The 23422-nt window shown below is 39.3% G+C and overlaps 1 protein-coding gene across 12 annotated transcripts in view; it reads right to left on the bottom strand.

Annotated features, from left to right (window-relative positions):
- Positions 1–23422, bottom strand: part of nfixa (nuclear factor I/Xa) — a 72277-nt gene that overhangs the window by 7875 nt on the left and 40980 nt on the right. For 10 of the 12 annotated variants that reach the window (XM_079462775.1, XM_079462779.1, XM_079462786.1 and 7 more), the window contains 7 exons: positions 8316–8378; positions 5902–5976; positions 5659–5779; positions 5476–5511; positions 5246–5373; positions 4766–4840; positions 2197–2328 (listed from right to left, as the gene is read on the bottom strand). In XM_079462775.1, the coding sequence (XP_079318901.1) occupies positions 2197–2328; positions 4766–4840; positions 5246–5373; positions 5476–5511; positions 5659–5779; positions 5902–5976; positions 8316–8378 (630 nt within the window). The remainder of the gene's footprint in view (positions 1–2196; positions 2329–4765; positions 4841–5245; positions 5374–5475; positions 5512–5658; positions 5780–5901; positions 5977–8315; positions 8379–23422) is intronic. The other 2 variants (XM_079462785.1, XM_079462778.1) reach the window with 1 other exon arrangement.

Here is a 23422-nt window from a genome sequence, read left to right as displayed (position 1 = left end):
TGAACGTTTCGCAAACTGTTCGGCAGTTGTTTACGCTAAACGATCGCCTATAATCACAAAGAGTTGTAGGACAGGTGTCCTGGGAATGGAGGGAAACAGCACATTAAAACTACTCTATTCAGACGTAAAAGCAAGACAGGTTTGATTCCTTAGTTCTAATTGGATGAGACAGGTTTGAGCTGTTGTAAAATGCACACTTGGGACTGCACATTTTATAATATTGTGCCAATCTGTTAAATTGCTTGGCGATGATATGATCTTGATATGATCTCCATGATAAAGAAAAACACCTTCACAACTTCTGGACAATACGGAACAAGAGGTAAATATGTCAATGAATAAACAATAAAGAAAAGACAAGGACAACAACATAGGGTTTACAACAAGGTGCATACGCCTCAAGGGTAGGATGGGTAGATTCGATTTCTAAAATAGCTGAACAAGCTCTAAAAAAGCAGTTATCAACTTGCGTAAACTAACAGGAATAAAATCACGGAGAAGGCTTGGAATATCTAATGATATAAGCAGACAACATCTTCAGTAAAATAGTGTTCAGGCAGTGTGATTCAGTTTCCATGCATGACTTCCTAAGGCCCTGGGTCACTGGTGTTTTTTGGTGATGTAACAGAAGCATCGGGATTAATTCTTCACTTGTCTGGACGTTGTGAAGGGGGTTTTCTTTATCTTGGGGAGGATTATGTCATCATCCACAACTTTTATCTTATAGAGACGGCCAAGAATTTTTTGTTTGCTTAGCTCACCAGTGTGTTGTTTTTTCTCAGAATGTAACAAATTGTTGATTTGGCCGCTCTTAATGTTCCTGGGATCTTTCTGATGGATTTGTTATGTTTTTGAAATCTAAATATGGTCTGTTTCACTTGCATGGAGATCTCCCTGAACCCCATGATGTAAGTTCATAGCAACAACTTCCAAATGCAAACGTAGAATAATGGTTGATTCTAACAGAATCAACTCCAGACCTGTAACATGTTTCATTTATGAAGAAATTATTTAAGGTGAATACACTCAAAATAAAGCGGAGAGTGTGCACTTTAAGACACTATCCATTATAAAACTGTAACTTGAATACATTTTGGCACACAGCTAAAATAACAAAAAATGTGCTTCGTCCCAATGTTTATGGACCTAACTGTATTTGAAAAATGTTATTAAACTGATACTTCACCCAAAAATGAACATTCAGTCATCATTTATTCACCTTTGAGTTCCAAATCTGTAAAAATTTCTTTGTTCTGATGAACACAGAGAAATATATTTGGAAGAATACACATAACCAGACAGATTACCTCCCCCCGTTGACTCCCATAGTAGGAAAAAATACAATGGTACTCAAAAGTGCCCCAGAACAGTTGGCTCCTACATTCTTCAAAATGTCTTCTTTTGTGTTCAACAGGGAAAAAAATTATCAAGTGATTTTTCATACTATGGTAGTCAATAGGGAGCAAGATCTGTTTGGTAATAAGCATTCTTCAAATATATTTTTCTGTGTTCATCAGCACAAAGACATTTACACAGATTTGGAACAACTGGAATCCGAGTAAATGATGACAGAATTTCTGGGTGAAGTATCCCTTTAACTCCACCTATTCACTTGCATTGGTTTTGAGTCCATACAATAGAATGGAATGGTGGCCGTTCTGATACCAACGTTTTAACAAATATCTTATTTTGTGCTTCTGCGGAAGAAAGAGAGTCATACAGGTTTGTAATGACAAGAGGGTGAGTAAACGATTAGTAGTTTACAGTTATCTGATCACAAGTATACATAGCTAAACACAGGTGTGAATACGGCCCAAAACTTTTTGATATCACATCGTTTAATCCACATTTGGAGATGATCAGAATGCAAGTGCCAACACTGCATATAGACAAAGAAAAACATCCATGGTACATGGTAAAAAGATGAATTTGTGGATGAAAAGATGACAAGAGACAAAGGAAAGAAACCAGAGGGTATGTGCATGGATGTTGTCCCTCGTGAACTACAGCAGCTAGTGACTATCTAGCGTCCCTGGTGCCCAGCCAATCCAAGCCCTCCATCAAATGCCAATCTGAAGGCAATTTTGGACAGATCTTCTGGAGCAGTCATAAGTCTACACTGCGATGACATCAAACCCCTCCTTCTCCCTCTTCGTGCTGTCTCTCTCTCTCCCTGCTGGGGTGCGATTGTCTCACCTGGTCTCACGCCTGCCAGCATGGGCAGCGGGTGGTGTGTGAAGGCCATTCGGGGGGACCTCGTCTGTGCGGACAGGGCGCTGAAATCGAATTTCCCCGCTGGCTTCTTTAGAGACCCAGGAGAGGACAACCCTGCCAGAAACCAAACGTCAACAACAGCAGCAACAGCAGGGCACAGCACACACCAATCTAACACCGTTCTACAATGGCTGCTTTGCTCAACTCACAGCACAGATATCTGCTCCATACATGACCTGCTGTATGATATCGAAACTTTAACTTGATGTGATATAATCGGCTGTCTTGACTTGTTTCGAACGTTTCGAGAAATGTGATAGCTATCCCAGCTATGCTAACTGATGAAATAATTTGAAACAGTCTTCCAGTGGGATAGGCGGTATAACCAAAATGTGGTACGAGTCACGTATAGATATTATGATATAGTTACTTTTGCTAGAAATTGAAAAGAATTTTTTGTGCATTATGGCATAACTGCACGATTGTTCATATTTTCTTTGTGTAAAAACAGAGCTACCCACCGAATGCTTCCAAAGTAAACCGTACAGAAAATTCTCTTCCGGTATATACCGCCCAGCCCTAGTCTTCAGTAAATGTTTTATAACTATGTTAAATTAGCAACACCTCAACTGGTTCAATCCATCACTGGAAAGATGAAAGAGAGAAAGATGAAAATAACATGAAAAGGTGATAAATTGTAGGAGAAAGTGATAACAGAGCAGGGATGGCTCATAACTGGCAGATAACCAAATAAAACACACACACATACACACCCACAGTCCTTGGCACTCACTGCTCAGCATTACTCATACACACGCACATAATATTAAACTTCAATTCGGTTTGATGCTATTTTTCACCTCTAGTTTACAAAGCATTAAATCCCATTTCTGCTTAAATCCGTGTGTGGGAGTGTGCAGATAAGTGTGAAAGTGTCAAGTCTATACGTGTATATTTATTACAAATTTGTACGACCACACATGCACACAACAGTGTTGGAGTGTCACTGCATTAAAATGTGAACGATTACGTCACATATGCACATATATCTTTAGCAGTCTTAAAATTACGGCATGATGTGATCAGGTGCCACGTCAGATTAGGGAACAGTGTATGAGGTCAGAGAAAGTTGAACAGAAAAGTAACGGTCGTCAAAAGAGAAGGAATTGTCTTGTCCTTCCCTTAAAAACCCTTAGAAGTGTGGAACGAAGAGAATTGTTTTCTGATTATGACATTCACATACAAACACAGAGCAGATGTCTCACACTACTGTAGACACACAGAAGCACCATCTGGGACGTGAACACAGATTGAGTGTGTGTGTGTGTGCGTGCGTGCATGTGTGTGTGGTAAATACATTGACAGGAGGTGCACCTGTGAGCGGTGCATCTTCTCAGCGTTTGTTTCTACAAGGATTTGTGTGTCGCTTGTGTGCTTCATTCAGGGACGTTGCTAAGAATTTAAGGCCCCTTGAAAGTAATATTCAGGAAGGGACATAGGAACGGGCTCCATTATGTTGTCTAGATGATCTTATGTGTGGGCGAGTTTAAATCCTGCTTAAGTCATTTTCCAATCCAAAATGACCATTTACATTTACATTTAGTCATTTAGCAGACGCTTTTATCCAAAGCGACTTACAGATGAGGAAACATTGGAAGCAATTATAACAACATAGGCCACAAAATACATAAGTGCATCAAACTAGTCCATAAAAGCCTAGCACAGTATAAAAAGCTAAGAATAGTGAGGTTAGAAAGTTTTTTTTTGTTTTTTTTTATTATAAAGAAGGAAAGGGAAGAGAATTAGGAAAATCAATCAGCGGCGTGTTGACGTTAGAGATGCGTTTTAAGGCGTTTTTTAAAGATGGCAACAGAGTCTGCTGATCTTGTAGCAGTTGGTAGATCATTCCACCAATGTGGAACAGATCCAATGACCACAAATGTTTCTCTTTTTATTTATCGTTAAAATTTAAAGAACAACTTGTAGGTAAATAACATAAACTGTGCTCATATAGTAAAGCACACTTGTTTGGTTTTTGACATTTAAAAATAACAAATATGCAGAAATTATTTTTCCATCAAAACCTTTTTAACAGAAAAAATATATTTTGAAGGAAGGGTTTAAGTCAACGGATTTCCGTGAGGTAATTGTCTGTTAATGGTAAATTCATGGGTTTTTTTCTTAGAGCAGAATTTTTCATTGCTTCCGGCATCATTTAACTTTCTTCTCTTCTATGCCGAGCAGATTTTAGTTTCTTTCTTGACAACGTGGATCACCCGCTGCATGAACTCTCACTGAGCAGACGATCAAATTATTTTGTTGGAGAAGGTCCATGAATTGAAAAACTCAAAGCTACTTACTTATATACATTCCAAACCTGAAGTATGGTAAGTTTTTCATTGTGACATAAAACACATTAAATGAGTTATATTTTTTTAACACACTAACTGAACACTGTCTTTCTCCTAATGTTCTGTTCATTTCCTTGAGCTTCATACAAAAACCTACTTGTACGTGTGATTGCATGTGTAGTGTGTGTGTGTGTGCTAACCATGGTATGGGAACTGCACGCCATCGTTCTCATGTTTTATCTTCCTCTCCTGAACACTCGTCAAATGGTGCTGAACTGCAACGGAAGAAGGGAGAGAGAGAGAGAGAGAGAGAGAGAGAGAGAGAGAGAGAGAGAGAGATGCTGTGTTGAGGGACATGGTACTGATGACCAATCGGACATCTGGGTCAGAAACACTGCCATTGGCCTTGCGAACCTGTTACTGATAAACTAGACGCTTCTACGGTCAGAGACAGTTTTTATTACCTAACAAAATAGATTTCATGACATTTGTTTGTGTTACTTTTCTTCTTTAAGTTTATAGTAGTTCAATGTATTTTTTTATATTACACTGAGTGTCCTTTTTTAAACTGTTACGTTCATTGTTTGACTTCTGAGAGAAAATATGCTTGGCACCAGCACCATTCAAGTGGAAAAGGAAGTGTGTGTGTATAGGTATGTGTGTGTCTGTGTGATGCTCACCTGCATCGACGTCATTGGGCCAACCACTGGATTGGGAGCTGGTGCCGGCTGGAGAACGACTGGAGTAGAACACATCATCAACAGGACTTTCCATTTCACTGTCATCTATAGACTTGCGCTTGTTAGAACTGCAAATAAAGAGAGAAACGTTAATCAACATCTCAGTGACACATTGCTGCAGACACTTAGAGAAGAACACAGAAAATGATGAAGTGAAGTATGTGACAGACCTCCGAGGAAGACTGGCGTACAGCTCCACCTCCGACCTACAGCACCGGAGATCAACAGAGATGGAGAAAAAGAAGGAAAGACAAATGGAGGATAAGACAGATCACATTTTCACAGAAGAGAGGCTTTAAATGAAGTTGGCAAGTAAGGTAAGACGTGTACTTGTGTGTAGTATACGTGTTTACCTTGTGGATGGTGGAGAGGTGAGTGAACGTCTGCCGAGTGCTACTTGGTTGATGTTGTAGTAACCTGGACTTTCCAGATCGGCAAGGGAGAAATTGGGACCTGACGCTGTTGCTACTGGGGCTGCAGACGAGAGGGATACAATTTTAAAATTAAACTGGAGAAGTGGACTGTATGATGGAAAAAAGCAATGGCCTATAAAATCCTAAAAACAGTGATGACAGTAGTGTGTGTCTGTTTCTTACTCTGAGACACTCGTACTAGCTCGGCTACGTTCCAAACCCCCGAAGTCACAAAGCAGTCTTGAAAACTCAGATGTCCTGCGGAGAACATAAACATATTCCTCACTCACTGGAGCCTTGACTGTGTGCTTAAGGAATATTCAAAGACACCAGTAACACAGCATTGAGCAAAAACTGTGAAATAGCCTTAAAAACACTGCAAACAGGACACAGATAACAACAATGATTTACATAATTTGTTAACGTTCAACAACTTCGAGTAATCCATTAAAGCAATCTTTTCTTTCAAAAGTTAACATTTTATCATCATTTACACACCCTCATATCGTTCCATGTGTGTGCTGTCTTTGAGGTTTTTAGGTTTTGACAAAAATACAATAATAATCCTTTTTAGCAAAGCATGCTTTAAAAATAGAGATGTCAGTGTAGCGTCAGGTTTGGCGACATTGACAAAAAATGACATTGCCTGTTCCATATGTCATGTGACCTAAGAGCTTTTATTATCTTTGAACACAAAGCTCATATCTCAACATACTGTAGTATTTTACACAACATGAGGTTGAGTAGGATTCATTTTTAGCAAGAACTAAAATGGTGGATTTAGGACAACAAACCATCAAAAGTACTCCATTAAAGTGATCGTTCACCCCAAAATGAAAATTCTGTCATAATTTACTCCCCCTCATGTTGTTCCAAACCTGTGTAAATTTCTTAGGTCTGCTGAACACAAAGGAATATATTTGGAAGAATGTCAGTAACCAAACAGGTCTCATTTACTGCCAAAGGAAAATAAATACAATGGGAGTCCATGGGGGATGAGAACTGTTTGGTTACTGACAGTAGTTCACCTAAAAAGAAATGTCATCATTTAATAACCCTCTTGTCATTTGAAGCCTGTATGAATTTCTTTCTTGTGTAGAACAGAAATAAGGTTGGTTACCAAACACCGCCCGCACCCATTCACTTTTTGTCATGCTTCTGCCTTCTCATGTCTTGATTTCCTAGTCTAGTGGCAGGATCATGACAGGGCCACATGTTTGGTGTGGAGAGAAACATATTATTGTCAAGCATGACATAATATGCGTTCTCTCCGGTCTCGTCTTTTGGCCCCACCCCTCTCGTTTCCTCGTTAACTGCCCGCTTGTCTCATTACCCACACCTGCCCATTGTTAACTTCTTTGTTAGTCTCCCTACATAATGCCCTCATGTCTATTGTCTGGTGCTCGTTTGTTGTACTAGTTTCCGTGTTCGTGTTCAACCTACCTAGTACGTGTGTGGTGTACCGTTAATCGTGCCATGTGTTTAGCCTCGCCTCGCCTCGCCTCCCCTTGCCTCACCTTGCGTGTTAAGACGTTGTCTTTATTTAGTTTTTGCCCCCTCGTGGCAAGTGTTTTGTTTTACAGTTTTGTATTTTAGTCGCGTCAGTGTTCTCCCCATTGTGAGTGTTTGTTTTATGTTGTAATAAAGTCTTTGTTTTCCCCCACCACCTTCCACTGCCTGCAATTGGGTTCTTCTCTCTGTCACGGCCCCGTCCGTGAATGTTCATGACACATTTATGTATGGACAAATTAATGCCTGTTAATAACATTGTTCAAAATATCTTCTTTTGTGCTCTGCGGAAGAAAAGTCGGTAACACTTTAGTACATGGGGCAATTCCCACTATTAACTAGTTGTTATTTCCAAGCATATTGTTTTCGTATTGGCTGTTTATTACTTCTTATATAGCACTTATTCTACCCAAAACCTAAACCTAACAACTGCCTTACTAACTATAAATAATAGATCAGATTAAGAGTTTATTGGGTAAAAGTCGTAGTTAATAGCGAGAATTGCCCTCGATACTGAAGTGTGTGAAACAACAAGAGGAAGTGTAAATTATGACAGAATATTTATTTCTGGGTGAGCTATCACTACAAAGGTCCGGTGTGTATTTTTTGGGATGATCTATTGATAGAAATGCAATATAATGTACATAGCTATGTCTTCAGAGCTTACACAATGAAGCATTATGTTTTTATTACCTTAGACTGAGCTATTTCTATCTCCATACACCGTGGGTCCGCTTACATGTAATTCACCATGTTCTGTCATCCATTGTAGAGTTTCGAAAGGTAGGGGTGGAATGAGTGGTTGGGTGCAATTTGCAACCTTGCTGCTAGATATTACTGACTGGACCTTTACATTCACATTTATGCATTTGGCAGACGCTTTTATCCAAACCGACTTACATTGCATTATCCTATAAAAAAATTCATAGGTATCTGCAATCCCCTGGGATCCAACCCACAACCTTGTGTTGTTTACGCAATGCTCTCACCACTGAGCTACAGGAAATCTGATGCAGCCATTATTATGACATGCAAAATGCTCAGTGAGTCTTTATGACAAACTGTAACAAAGTCAGTGATGTTTTTACCGTTTGGTGGTGGTTTGATGTCCGAGTCGCCTTGTTGACTGGAATTGTCTGATTGCCCAGATTCTGCATGAAACAAAGAGAGAGAAATGTATTTCAACATCAACAAACGTTGTAAATTTAAATAACACTGTTTAAACATTACACCGGATTCATCAATGCTTAGACACAACAACACTGCCAGCAGATATTTTTAAACCAGCGCTCACATATGTGAACACAAAAAATGACAAATGAAGAGTTAGTCTCAGTGTTCAAGTATATATGGATGAAAGAGTGTGTGTGTGTGTGTGTGCTATCTACACAGTTTATAAAGATGAGGCAGGCGGGCTGAGTGTATAAGCATGTGTTTGTGGCGGTTTATCGGTTGGCTGTAGGTGATAAGGGAACACACTGGCTCATGCCAGCACGATTTGATAGAGTGCGTAGAGATTAGGACAAATACACTCACACAAACAAAAGAACAGCAATCTAAACACTGAAAGAAGCGGGAGAGTGTCTCTTTCTCTCTCTTTAGCATGTTGTCTCCATCTCGTTCTCTTTTTCTGGAATCCTGGCAGCCATTTTGGTGTTTGGCAGCCATTTTAGCATTGGCGGCGCACACACATTCCAACTAGCTGACGACACACGCGGACACATACAATATATGCACAGTATAAACACAGACCCAAAACCACGAACGCTGCTGGAAAACGCGTAGGTTGTATTATACAAAGCACACAGACATTTACATACAGCATTCAGCTCTGTGTAAGGAGAATGAGGCTAAGCGCGAAAGCAACAAAAACGGCAAAAAGCGATTGAGAGTGTGTAAATGTGAAAGTGGCACAGCGTTGCAGTGATTATTATAGATGATTTATCCGTGGACACCATTTTCTTATTCATTTGCACTTTAATCAAAAACATTGAGCTCATCTCCCCCTCTCAACAACAACTCTTCACCACAAGACGTAAGCAACAATAAAGAGGTAGGACTATACAGACTGTCCAATGGCCAGGTATTTTTAGCTTTCCCCTCCAGGCCCAACTTACAACAAAACAATCGAAAGGGAAGGGCAAAATAAACCCCCGCCCCACATTTTTTACTCATTTCAGAAGCCGTTTCACTGGGATACGTCACAATACGGAAAATAAGTCAATCACAACTTCCGTTTCATGGGGACTTTAAGAGTATGTCAGTTTGCCGAGCGTTACATCTCACCGAACGTTGAAATGCCGAGAAATTGAACTTTTTAGAAAGGCTTTCTCCAAATAAAATAAAAAGTCTGTCATTATTTTACTCAGCCTCATGATGTTGCAAACCTACTGTACATGCATACTGAATCAGAGAACTCCAAATTTTTATGTTGGGACAAAGAGTCACTATTAACTCTCATGGTATGACAAGATGCGATGGGAGTGAATGGTGACCAACACTGTCAATGCCAATAACATTCAGCCTTTTGTGCTTTTTTTATCCACTGAGAAAAGAAAGTCAGAAGTACAGTAAATAATGACAGAATTGTCCTTTTGGGGTAAAAAATGTCTTAAAGGTGTAAAATATTTGGAGGATCAACTGACAGTAATGCAATATAATATACATAACGTTGTCTTACATATCTGAAGACAACGTTATGTATATTATATTGCATTTCTGTCATTTGATAAAGAATTTACATAATGAAGCGTTATGTTTCTATTAGGGGTGTAACGGTTCAAATTACTCACGGTTCGGTTTGTGTCACGGTTTTAGGGTCACAGTTTCGGTTCGGTTTGTGCTATGTTCAGAGAAAAGGGACTACTGACAAATAAAAATAAAATAATCAAGCTACAAGTAACAGCACCAATGAAACAACAGAGCACAGCAGAAAATAAAATAAGATACTGTATATATACCTTTTAAGGTATAGAAATGGATTAAAGTAATCAAATAAAACATAACATTGCATATTAACTAATTAAATAAAGATGAATCATAATTGAAGATACAGAAGCTATTGAGTCACAAGCAGTGAGTGATTTCCTTGACTTTTAACAGACAGCAGGAATATGCAGGTGTCGCTTTAACCTACCGTGTTTTTTAAGATAGTCGACAAGAGGGGCATGCTGACCTACTTAGTGTGTGAATTTGTCCGTTTAAGCGCAAGACTCAATATTTGCGGCATGTCTGAGACTTTCCCCGTGCTCGCTTCGGATCCTCTCACAGCGCACAAGTGAGTTTTCTTGTGCATAATCTTGCACTCAAATGTTTAGTTTAAACATCAACATGTGCTGTTCAGGTCTCACCTGCACTCGCGCGCTCACAACACCCGGGTGATGAAAGCAAAAATGACTGGTCATATTACAACATACGTCAATCCTATTTGTCATCGTTATTTGATTTGTTGTAGGTATCAAATGTGTATCCATCAAACATAAATTAGCTGAACTTTTTTAGTCTGTTTATAATTATAACACATTATAATTTTTAACGAACCATTTAATAAATGCGTCGTCAGATTTAATATGAACCGCGGTCCAAGCTAATGCCGAACCTTTGGTGAAGATCCACTCTGTAAAAAATTTTACCGAGAACCGTTACACCCCTAGTTTCTATTACCTTATGAGCTATTTCTATATATACTGAAAAAATTATTCCTACATCAATTTTATCACATTTTGTTAGTGCTAGAAACAGATCAGTTGCAATAGATTAGAAAACACCTATACCCATTACATTAAACAGACAAGGGCATCTGGTCTCTCTCTCGCTCTCTCTCTTTCACTCTCTGATGCAATCTGTGCATTAGTGATCTTTTGACACAGTAAGAAAAGTTACACATGCCCACAGATTGGTGCCGACTATAAAGCGTTAAAGGTTGCAAACGTAAATCTTTAAAAAAGTAAATACACACAACGTCACAGGCAGAACACCTGCTCTGATAACCGCTCAGAGGCACTATTCATCCATACATTACATTCGATGTGTTTCATCTGTATTTTTGTAAGTGTCATTTCAAACCGCTTGCTTTATTCGGTGGAATGTAAAATAAATGCAAATATTGAAAATGAATATGAAGGACTGGGGCTGTCAATCCCCTTTATGAATCCAAAAACATATGACTACTCACAAGAAACAATTATTTCTATCAATCTGTGATTTCCGACACATCTTCTCTTATGGGTATTGGAGTGATATGGATGTGTATAGAAGACAGAATTTCCATTACTGGTTGATTGATCCTTTAAAAGGATTTTAATCATTTGCAATCACGTGAGGTTGTTAAACTGTGTTTATTTGTGTCAACTGAATGCCTCGGTGTCTATTAAACACGTGTCTCTCTGACCAAACAGATGTTATAACCCCATTCAGCCTCTCTTTTCTATGTTATAACCCCTCATCCCCCCATCCCTGTTTATCAGCATGCAGTTGGGTTTTGCTTAAGAGGTTTAGCATTATGTTGCTAAACATTCTGACCTTTTTTTAATCCATAATGCTCTTAAAGTGTTCCAAAGCGCCTTAATCCTCTCCGCCTCTCACTCCGCTGCTCTCCACACTCTTTAATCAGCCAATAGTCATCGTTCTCCCACTGTCTTTCAGCTCTAATGATTTATTTCTCATCGTCAGCTCAGTCTCACAATGAGAAGCGTCTCGTAGCTCGAGGACACGTCTCGGAGCCCTACGTGCAGCGCTGGGCTCTTTTACCGCGAGCGCTGTGGATTATGTTGTAAAGTCGGTGAGAGAAACATCTGCTTACACTTACATATGAAGAGCTTTAGGGAGCAGCTCGCAGAGGGTTCATGGGATGACTTCAGTTTGTTTATGAGAGGTTACGATGCTTATTTCATTAAAAGCAAGCTGTTTCTTAAAAGTGCATTTATGCGTGTACATATTTCAATGTATGTGTGTGTATGTGTTTGCACACTTGTGTATGAAGGAGCAGGTGTGTGTGAGTGGTTTCGGCACAGGCTGTCACCCATCTGTGTGCCCGTCTGCAGCCAGAGTCTGCCAACATACACACATACACAGAGAGAGAATAAAGAATAGATGCATACAGACACAGAAAAAACAGGAGAGAAAGAAAAATGAATCCTGCATCTCCATCACGGTGCTGACGTAGATAACTGGAACGCACACTTTAAGCAGATGACTACACCCTTATGGAAAAGATAAGTGATTTGGGCATTTTTAGAAGTTTGGATGGCCACAGCAGGTTTGAAAGGACCCCCAGGGACCACTTTCACAAAGAACTGTGAGAATTGACAGACATAGGGATAATGAGATTTTAAGAAATTGGGATTATCAATCAAACAGAGTGTTTCAATCATTCCATTCGATCAATATTGAAATGACATTTTATATTTAATTTTATTACCTTTAAAATATATTAATCAAAAACCCAAAGCTGGCAAAGTGCTGCAGGCAAACAAACATCCTGGTTATTCGTAAGATCCAGAAGATCCAGCAAAGAATTTAATAAATGTAACATCTTTGTAAACATAGTTGTTTTGTTAATTCCCTATAGCTATTAAATTAGTTTGTATATATGCAGTCCAAAGGCATTCACACTGGTGAAAGCCACTGCCACATTTTAATACTTTCAGTATTGCTAACTGCGATACTGCTATATGAAAGCATTTCACCATATGGTTGCAGGAGCTTTCCATGGATATACTGTATAAACCTCCAGCAATCTTTTTATCTTGATGTTTTTGTGCAAGTTCCTTGCTCCAAAAACAACTTGCTGAGATGCATCTTTAAAGTCTGTTCTGCTTTTGACCAATAGGGGGCTCCTCACGGCAGGGAGGAGGTCAAGCACTTCACACAAGCATGAAAGAGTCTCAGTGTTGAGAGAAATCAGGTGACGTGATTTGGGCCCTTTAGACCAGTCACAGGTGTACAATTTCACATCCATAAACCTCACTTTCTAGCGTCAATAAAAATCTGCATGCACTGATCATTCTTCTCACTTTCTGGGGTTACTATCTAACGTTTCATCGGGCGAGATGCAGCAGGATGTATATCCATTCATGGATGTGTGTGTGTCCTCAGAATACCCTGTGAACCAGACAGGATGTGACTGTTAAATAGGCTTCACAATAGTTCAGTGTGTTTAGGGCTGCACAGGATACCAGGTATAAATCTCTCTGTCTCACACACACTTTGAACGCGTTGACCTGTAACATATAGCCTGTTGAATAACCTTTTCATTTTGCATCAAACACAAGCAATAAGAATAACTTAGTTTTAGGGATACTATTGCTGATCTGATTTACATTCCAGATTTCATATGATCATACACTTTGTCCCGCACTGTTTGTTCTACAACTATAAATGATCCGTACAAATAGTATGGTTTGCAGAGGAGAGGTGTGCTATTGCATTAAGCTTAGGAACTTTGCTTGGCAGACAATAAAATTGCAAAAAAATAAGTAAAAATAAGCTGACCCATCTTAAAGGAATAGTTCACCCCAAAACACCGGCCCCCATTGACTTCCCATAGTAGGAAAATTTTTTACCATTGTCAAGTCAATGGTGACCACTTTTGGGTGAACTATTCCTTTAAGTAAAATTAAGACAAAGTAAACTGAAAACGCGGGTTACCTTAACAAACATATAGCAAGCTCCTGGCAACCAACCAGGACACCCTAGCACTATGGAAGCAACTTCTACACGAATAAAGCAGCACTCATATTCATATACATGTCGTTGTAATGTTGTGTTTTATAGTGCGACAGAAAACCACTGAACTGATCATATGACTTAAACATGCCACTGTGTGTCACAGAAAGCGAAAAAAGTGATACAAAGAGAGAGAGAGAGTCTGAAGGAGCTATGGGAACAGAGGGTTCTGCCAAAAAACTGGGAGAGAGAATTAGGAGGGGGAAGGCAGACAGAATCTGTTGCCAAGGAAAGTGAAGAGAGTACAGAACATACATCCACACAAAGAGATGAGAGCGAATAGACAACTAATAGAGAAGAACAAACAGCATTACACACTGGACGACAGACAAGCATTCAGACAAATACATGGACACACATAAACTTTGACCCTGAGTCAAACAACAACCAACCTTGCTACAATGGGGTGTGGTCCTTTTTTAGCCAATGACAGATTTGCGAACCAAATCGGTCCTCAGCCATATCACAAGTCTACCTGAAGTAACACGCAAACATCTAAATGTAACCAGACAAACACAACACACATGTAAATGAGAGAGTACAGAGGTTTAATGACTGGCTGCATGTGTGCACCTTATCGTATTAGTGGAGATAAGGAGCTTGAGGAGGAGTTTGGCCTGTCTAGACGTCTGCCGTTCATCACGACTCTAAACACTAAAGGTTGAAGCTTTTCTCCGCAGTTTCAAACTGACATGAGACAGATGCCCTGAGGAACATGAAGCAGGGCGGTCCCAGGCTTCATCGGAGGCCTACCAAGCCATTCCAAGAAATATAAAAGATATCCCATGAATGAATGAAAGCAAACATGCGTGATATAAAGAACATTCTGTTAAACGAAATGCTTGATATCCTTGATAATGACTGAGCAAAGCCATGTTCTAGGAAATTCGATGAGAATAAAACTACAAAAATTCACGCACTTCAAACTTTATAAAGGTTCAATTTGGACTTTATGTTGATTTATCCTTTGAGTTAAGGGTTTGTTTAGCTCTTCAACCTTAAGTATGAGCACTTAGCACTACTCGTAAAGTGCGAATCACTTGATATGAACAATTGATATTCTTCAAGAGATCAGACGCTGAAATCCTTCACCACAATCATTTCAGGGCTGATCTGAGAATAAGGGCTTACAATGGAGGGAAAGAGAGTGAGCCATGGAGGTTTCTCTAGTGGAACTGCATGTGACTGCATCTGTTTGGCAGCAACTCAAAAAAGTCTAACGTTTCAGCCTCCGCACACACACACACACGGCTCAGAGAGATCAAGTGTTTCAGGCCTAGGCCTCGGGGACTGCTATTCCAGGCTAGTTTATGAAAAACAGCTTTATGTGGAAAAAGGGGAGAGAATCAGAGAGGTTGCATTAAAGGTCCAGTGTGTAATTTTTGGGATGATCTATTGATAGAAATGGAATATAATAAACTATGTCTTCAGAGGTGTATCAATAGCTTACGCAATAAAGCGTTATGTTTTTATTACCTTACACACACCGCGGGTCTCCTTGCATGTAATTCGCATGTTCTGTCAGCCGTCGTAGTGTTTCGAAAGGGAAGGGGAGGGGTGGAGTGGAGTGAGCGGTTGGTTGCAATTAGCAACCCTGCCGCTAGAAATGACTGACTGGACCTTTAAGAAACAAAGACCACGTACACGAGTGATTTACGAACAGGAGTGAATCCCTAAAAGATTAGAGAAGAGTGTACACAGAAGGCACTAGATAAGTCCCTAATATACTATATTTGGGTTAGGGACTGTTACGGCCATATTGTTCTCTGTTTAGTAAACAGATAAAAGCATCATTAGTTATGAATTATTTCTGAAACGGGATGTTCTGTTTCTCCTGCTGGCAGTTGACTTCCTTCCATATTCTGATGAACAAAACTCAGAAAGTGAGTATGAACTTGTTTTTTTCCAGTTTTTATGTTCTGCAAATAAATGCAATATATAAACAATAAACAATATTTTTAACATTTGGGAGAGATGTTATTAGTAGGTCAACAAAACTGATCATTTTACTTTATTCATTACATTTATATAGCGCTTTTATGGGTACTCAAAGCGCTTTACATCGAAGTGGGGAATCTCTTCAACCACCACCAATGTGAAGCATCCACCTGGATTATGCGACGGCAGCCATATTGTGCCAGCATGCCCTCGACACACCAGTTTATTGGTGGAGAGGAGACAGAGTTACGAAACCAATTAGTACATATGGGGATGATTAGGAGGCCTTGATGTATGTAGAGGCGAATGGGCAAATGTGGCCAGGACCTTTTAAAACCATAAATATGGTCTCTGACATGGTTTCTTAATTTTTCTGTGTCTGTATATGATTGATCGGTTAATTTTTGTAAGTATGACATTGTTCTGTTCATCCTCATAAACATGACTACTTTGACATGACTTAAAGGCATCACCTGCATGCGAAGAACATGATCAGAAAGGTAGTGACAAGTGAATTACCTGCAGTGTGTACAGGGCCAAGAGTAGTAATTACTGAACATCAGCGTCCAGCGGAGGGAAAGTCCCACGAGAGTCATTACCAGCATGATTTGTGTTTTTGAATAATGTGCCTTTATCTCTCCAAATTCACCTGGACACATTTAGTCCCCCTCCATCTTTCCCCAGAAGCAAAGCGCACAGAACCAGACAGGAAATGAAGTTAATGGTTAAAGTGAGGAATAGAGGAGGAGACAACATCTGCTCTGTCCTTAAACAAGCCGCAGATGCATCAACTCTCTCTCTCTTTTTCTCTGGCCAGGAGAGCACAGCTGGGAGGCAGGTGCTGTCTATCATCTGGCATGAAGCAAATCACAACAACCTCAAATGAACCGGCTCGGTTCCCGCCCTCGGGGTGAGCGGGACAGACCGCCTCTCAGTAACACCTACAAGCCCAGATATCATGCAGTGCCAGCTATCATTAAGCATCTCTTTCCAGCGCATGATGACTTGCACGGTTCATCCTCAGATGGCCTTGGTTTTGATCTGCAGTCTTCTGGCAGATTTGATCAGAATGGTGTAAGTTTCAAAACAGAACTAATAAAGTGTTTTATGGACGGGGTTGCTTTGAGCGGGTCAAATTTTAAATGAAGTCTAATAAAACTGTGTAAGCAAATTAAGGGGTAAGAGGTGGATCCTAATAAATAGAGTCCAGGCAAAGTCCCTAAATATATATATTTTTAAAAAGCACATACAAGCTTACAAACTGTTATGTTAATACCTGTTTATATCTTTTTTACTGAAAGTGTGAATTATTTTTGAGGTGTGACTAATTTAGTTGTTTATACTTATGAGATTAACAACCCAAAGTAAATAGTCAATTTGCATAAAAATCCTAAAAAATGACTGTGAGAGATGGGATTATAGTCATTTCAACACGTTGTGCTGTTTAAATTATATATTTTTTCACAGAAGGTTTTTTAGAGGAGCTCATTTCCATTGTTTCATCAACCGACAAGACACACAAACACACACAACAATACATCATACTGAAAGGATTGTATTTCCATTCCTCATAACCTCGCTTTCATTCACATCGAATTAAATATGGCGTCTAATCCGATTTAACTCGATGGCTTCTTCACCAGTAATAAGACGACTGAATAAGGTGGACTATTGACCTGCACAATTAACATTTTCTTCCCAACCTTTCGCTAAACTTCACTTTCTCTCTCGCTCACTCACTCTCTCTCTCTCCATCTGATTTCATTTATCTGGCAGTTTCTGTCTCAAAGGATGCTGATGGCCTAATAATCCCACTTTCCTGCAATTATCTCTTTTTTCCTCTCTTCTTGTCACCCGTGATGAAGGGGGGGAAGTGTGTGGGATGGTTTCTGCATGATTCCGAACCGTAAGTGTGTGACCGGATTCCTACCTTCTCCATGAGACTGCGCAGATGTTTGTACCGGCGCAAAAATACTGAACCTTGAAAAGAACAGGGAATGGAAAAGGAGGGAAAACCCTGCATCTCAGCCACAGGGTAGGTGCGCTTGCTGCCAGTGAAGCGAACGCCACCCAACTAAAACAGAAAAGTAAATCACTAAGCAAATGTTTAGCCGTCTGAGCTGTATCTGGCATTGTAAGCAGAGGGTCTGACTGCTGCTGGTACTAGCTAAAAAGAAATCAAATCTAATACGGTGTGCTTTAGATCAAATAAAGGAGTACAACAAACTCCTGCTAGCATTCAATGGGATAGTTCACCTAAATATGAGAATGCCCTCTTTGTAGAGGGTATATCAAAAAAAAAAAAAAAATGAATGCTTTTATATAAAAACTAACTGAAATGACATAATAGTGAGTAATAATGTAAAGTGTTACCGCCATTATATTAAAGCCATCAGTGCTTCAGAAAACCCCTGACTAAACTGCATCCGTTAAGAAATCCAAAACGCTGATGAAACGGTAATGTAAAGTCACTTTAGATTTAGGTTAAGGACTGTTAAATAATGTGCTTTGGCTTGTGTGTAGAAGGCCTGCAAGCATTCATAATTTTCTCATTAGCTTTGAGTTGAAGTAATTACATTCAACAAGTTAATTACTCACATCAGCATCTCTGCTGAATGCAAGGACAGTAAGTTCTAGAACAAAGTGACCCTATGTTCTGCGATCTCTGGTTCTCCAATCAGAGCAGCTGGGACCCATTAACACAGTTATAACAATTCTACTGCACATTTTTCTCTATGCCTCCCTCCCTTTTTTCCTTTACCTCACTAATGTTTCAAGACTCCCTGGGTAGCTACACCAGTGCATGATGGGATGGCTGGGACAGGCAGAAACGCACAGATATTCACCCGGAATGAAAGTATTGATATGGAATGGAAGGTCAAGTCATTTGATGTTGGCTGATAACCAACTAGCTTTTACTTTTTGCACGGTGGACAATAAGCAAACCCATAGACTTTCATTAAAGGAGGGACTTGAGCCAGAAAACAGAGAGGGTACTGTACTGCACTTTTTTTACTTGGGCCAGTAGCTTCAGATACAATAACAACAACAAAGAACATTTCTTCAGAAAATGTAGCTTAAAATGGTTTCTATTCGGAGTTTTGTTCATCAGAATATGGAAGGAAGTCAAAGTTTTCTATTATAAACACAGACATGATGACAGTCAGTGTATTTCGGGTTTTATCCATGGATGGTCAGTTCTCGCCTAATACTTTAAAGCTTGTAGCCGTTAATCTTCTGTAGGTTTAGCAATAAAACACAGTAATACCCCGTAGTCCCTAACACACTTCTACTTTGAGTGTAAGTGAGATTACAGAAAACATACCCAAATGCCTGTCGGCATTAATAGTCTGACCGTTTTGGAAAAGATAAATATAGAGATAGAATCATACATATATTCCTTAACCACAGTACAAAGTCAAGCACATGTAGGCACACAAATCTTCTAAGACCAGTGAGGCAGTCAGGGACAGTATGGGATATGAGAGGACTATACTGTATGAGTGTGTTGTCCATGGAGAATGTAACATTTGATCAGCTGCTAGGATGAATAGTGCTATTGTTGAGTTTGTAGATAAGCCACAGTATCTACAAAAGAACACAGTCAACTTGTTAAATCTTATTAAGAAAACCTCTTACGGTTCCCCATCCCCTTTACCGAAATACAGTACATATGAGGGTCTTAATTCGAAATATTTATTCAATTAAAAGTTCAATTCAACAGTAAGTTTGGTAAATAAAAAGCCAACTGCTGGATGTATCAGGGATCTAAAGATTTATACCGTGGAAGTCCTGGTTTACCATTCAACACAAAAAACACACATTGGCCGATTGGTTAGGAATGAAAATCCCCTCCAAGTCTCTGAAAGGGAGAGAGAGATTTCCAAAGTAAGTTCACTGCTTATCATGAGTGGATGGACAAGAACCTAAAGGTCTTTGAAATTTGGGAAGAGCTCTTAAATATGCTTGTGATTATTCACGGATCCTGTTGAAGGCAAAGCGATTATATAATAGTCTACGCCCAATGCCTGAAAAGTTTGGACTGCTGGAATGTCGTTTGTCTTCCGCTGAGCTACCCACAGCATTACAGGCTGGAAAAACGGAAGAGCACCTGGAATGGTCTTCCTGTTGACTTCTGAAATATTAACAAGGATATTCTGTGGAACGATTACTCTGGAGTTTGCAGAGCAACTAAAGGCATCAACACAAAGTGTACTGCTGATGATTTGCAATGTCTAAAAATAACTAAGGTTAAAAGAGGAAGAGGCCTCCATATATTTTTAGTCCAGGCTTCCCAAAATGTTAGATTTTTATTTGTGTAAAAGCAAAAATAAAACTTGATGTTAAGTATAGTATTAGTTTTAAATTGGTTATTATGTATTGCTAAAAGAGAGAAACAGAGTAAATACAGTATTGTACAATATGCAAAAGCTTTTGTATAAACTCTCACACTGTCTCTAAATATTTCGGGGCAGTAATAGAGCTTCTATTGTTTGAGACAAGAGGAAGCAGGAACTGTATCCTCAAGGACCTGAATGTAACGTTTGTGTGTGCGCGTGTGTAAAGAGAGAAAGAGAAGGGTCTGTGCCGACAGCCCCCCGTAATGCACTTCCTCTAGACTCTTTGATTCCCTATCACACATACAAATATTACACACACTCTGTGTGAGTACCCTGATCTTATTGCTGTGTTTGATTGTGTTCCTTTAATCCGCTGGTCACGCTTGCTTACTTCTTCTTGAAAAGAACTTTAATGTGGGTTCTGCCTCTTAGTGCTGTGGCTGACAGGCTTTAATAACACTTTCTCTTCATTGAAAGTGACAGGAGAGCTCTCTCCCTCTTCTTCTACTCTTTCTCTTTATACTAAAAGAAGTGACACTACAAATCTCAATGCTACATTTGAATGTAGTTTAAAACTAGCAGTTTGACTGTAGCTAAACTACTTCATATTCTGGGTAGCTTTAAGCCTGATAAGATACGGTTTCAAAGCAGCTTCCCCTACTACAGTAGTACAGACAGTGAGGTGAAGGTTTTAGTTCCCATCCCCGAGCGAGTGTGTGAGCAAAAGAAATATAGGAGGATGAGAACAGACAGTTCTTTGGCACTCATGTATCTAATGTCCACTTTAGCCAAATCACTCTCTCTCTTTCTACTTCAAGGTATATTATTACAGTGCGAGTAGACAAATGAAAACATTTGTCTGCCAACAGCAGAACCACAGAACTCTCTCAACACTTCCAAATCTTGCACTCCTTCATTTCCTTTCATGTTTCATCTTTGACACACACACACACACACAATGCAAGAGACAGACGTCTCGTGACCCTGCAGACACCCCCCCTGCAGGTGGCAGTATAGCTTGTAAAGCATCGGCATGTGACACTGTTACAGTTAGTTTTACTGATTTTGAATTAAACATTTTTAATAGTCTTGCATGTAGATAACAAAGGTGTGAGTTATGAAACAATTAAGAAGCATTTTAGTAAACCTTGTGATCTGTGCCTGCAGGGTTCTGGATGGAAAACGGTACTGGGATTGAGCATTTGAGTGCGAGGTCAAAAGGTTAGAGGCTGCTTAGGCCCTTAATGGGGGATTTAGTTGCATAACAACCCAAATCTAAATCAATCAGAGCTCAACCTAAATAAAGTCTTAACACAGTTAAGCAAGACCATATCGTAGCACACACACATGCACACTTTGCGTGACTGTGGTAGATTCATTTGGGTGAATTCAGCGGATACAGAAAAACAAACACTGGGCATGTCGGCCGATTTAAAACACACGACTTAATCTAGTGCCACTGATAGTACACTGAGAGAGGAATCCTGTCTATTGGTGGTTCTGTACATAAAGAGAGAGAGAGAGAGAGAGAGAGAGAGAGAGAGCGAGAGAGAGAAATATGTTTCCAATCTGATAGTCTAGATAGAGAAATAAATTCTTCATCATGCAAACATAAAAAATGAGTCCCTGAAGAAATATAAGAGATGAAACAAATGAATGTATATGAATAGGAAAGTGAACATTTTGAAATACCAGTTAATGATGTTTGTTAGTGTTTGGACATTATTTTGTAAATAAAAGTTACACTTGTAAGTTTACATTTATACAAAGGAAGGACAAAATAAATTTACAAAAACTTGGGAGGGGGACCCTTTTGACTTGAGAAATTCAAATTTGAAAAACTAGTGAAAGCATAAAAGTCTGAGATGAGTTACCACACACACACACACACACACAGCTGCCATGCTTAACAGCTATTTTAACCTTTGACCTTTAACTTGTTATTGTTAACACGTAGCATGACCTGTGCACGTGCCATTATCTTAACCTCTGACCCCTGACATGCCTCACTAGCCTCCAGGGAAAACTCTTCAAACAAGAACAGGGTGGATTACTTTCACACTGACAGCACCATATTACATCATTCAGACAACAAGCAAATCCACAAAAAGCGCTGGATTATCAATGGTTCACATTTATTTCCTCTACAGATGTCTATTAGTCCTCAACTGTCTAAAAAATTTAATTATGCGTGGAAAGTTCAGTAGCGGCCAAAAGGGATATATATTCATATGCATATTTGTACAGGTTTGATGAAACCATCAAAATATGAGGGTAAATGGTACAACACTCAACTTTTAAGGTACTGATTAAAAAAAACTTTTTCTCGAAAAATGTTATTAACATTTGTAGCCATTCTCAAGGGCCTTGACTCTGCAAATGTTTTTCCAAGCCTCCTTAAATTCTTCTGAGAGCTGAACTTCGGTTTTTACTCCAAACACACGTATGCAACATGCATACAAATTCTTACTACATCTTTAATAATAAAAGTTGAATAAAAAGCCAAGTGAAGTTAGACATAACTTTAGACCATTGCTTTATGTAAACTTTTGGAAAAGAACCAGAGTGCTCTTCCTGGTGTCAGTCCTCGGATCTTTTCTTTGTTAAATGAAAGAAACATCATAATGCATTCTAATTAATAATGGCACTTGTGACCTGATCTTTCAAAGCAGAATGCATGGCACATGAGCAGAGGATGCTGAGAATCAGTGTGGGCTCATAGGAAGGAAGATAACAGAATGCAACAGCAGGGTGTTTAAGCTCATCTGGAACGGGCCTATAAACTGAGCAGCTGTGAGGGTGAGTGGACAGCTGTGTGACGTCGGCCATACTTGCATCTTGTTTATATTAATTGGCAGGAGGATGATGACATCTACCAAAGCCTCTGAATTTCTGAATCTGAATTTGTCAATTTGCTGAGCACGATTTCACCCGTTTACGGCTAAATTAATTATTTAACTGAATGAAGTGAAGACAGGTTGACACTGCGGGTTAATGGGGCAGAATAACCGTTGACATTTCTTGCCTACAGGGTATTAAAGTTTGACATTTCCTGTTTAAAACAAGTCAACATAATAGAAAGTGGAAGACAAGTGTAACTGACATGTGATTTGAATTGTTGTTTATGAAAACAACTCCTCTGTGTAATTGTATTTCCATTAAAATCTTTAGTTTTGTACTTTTGTACTAAA

The sequence above is a fragment of the Barbatula barbatula genome (genome assembly GCF_947034865.1).
Source record: "Barbatula barbatula genome assembly, chromosome: 8".
NCBI classification, from domain to species: domain Eukaryota; kingdom Metazoa; phylum Chordata; class Actinopteri; order Cypriniformes; family Nemacheilidae; genus Barbatula; species Barbatula barbatula.
This window is presented reverse-complemented; position numbering and strand designations above follow the sequence as displayed.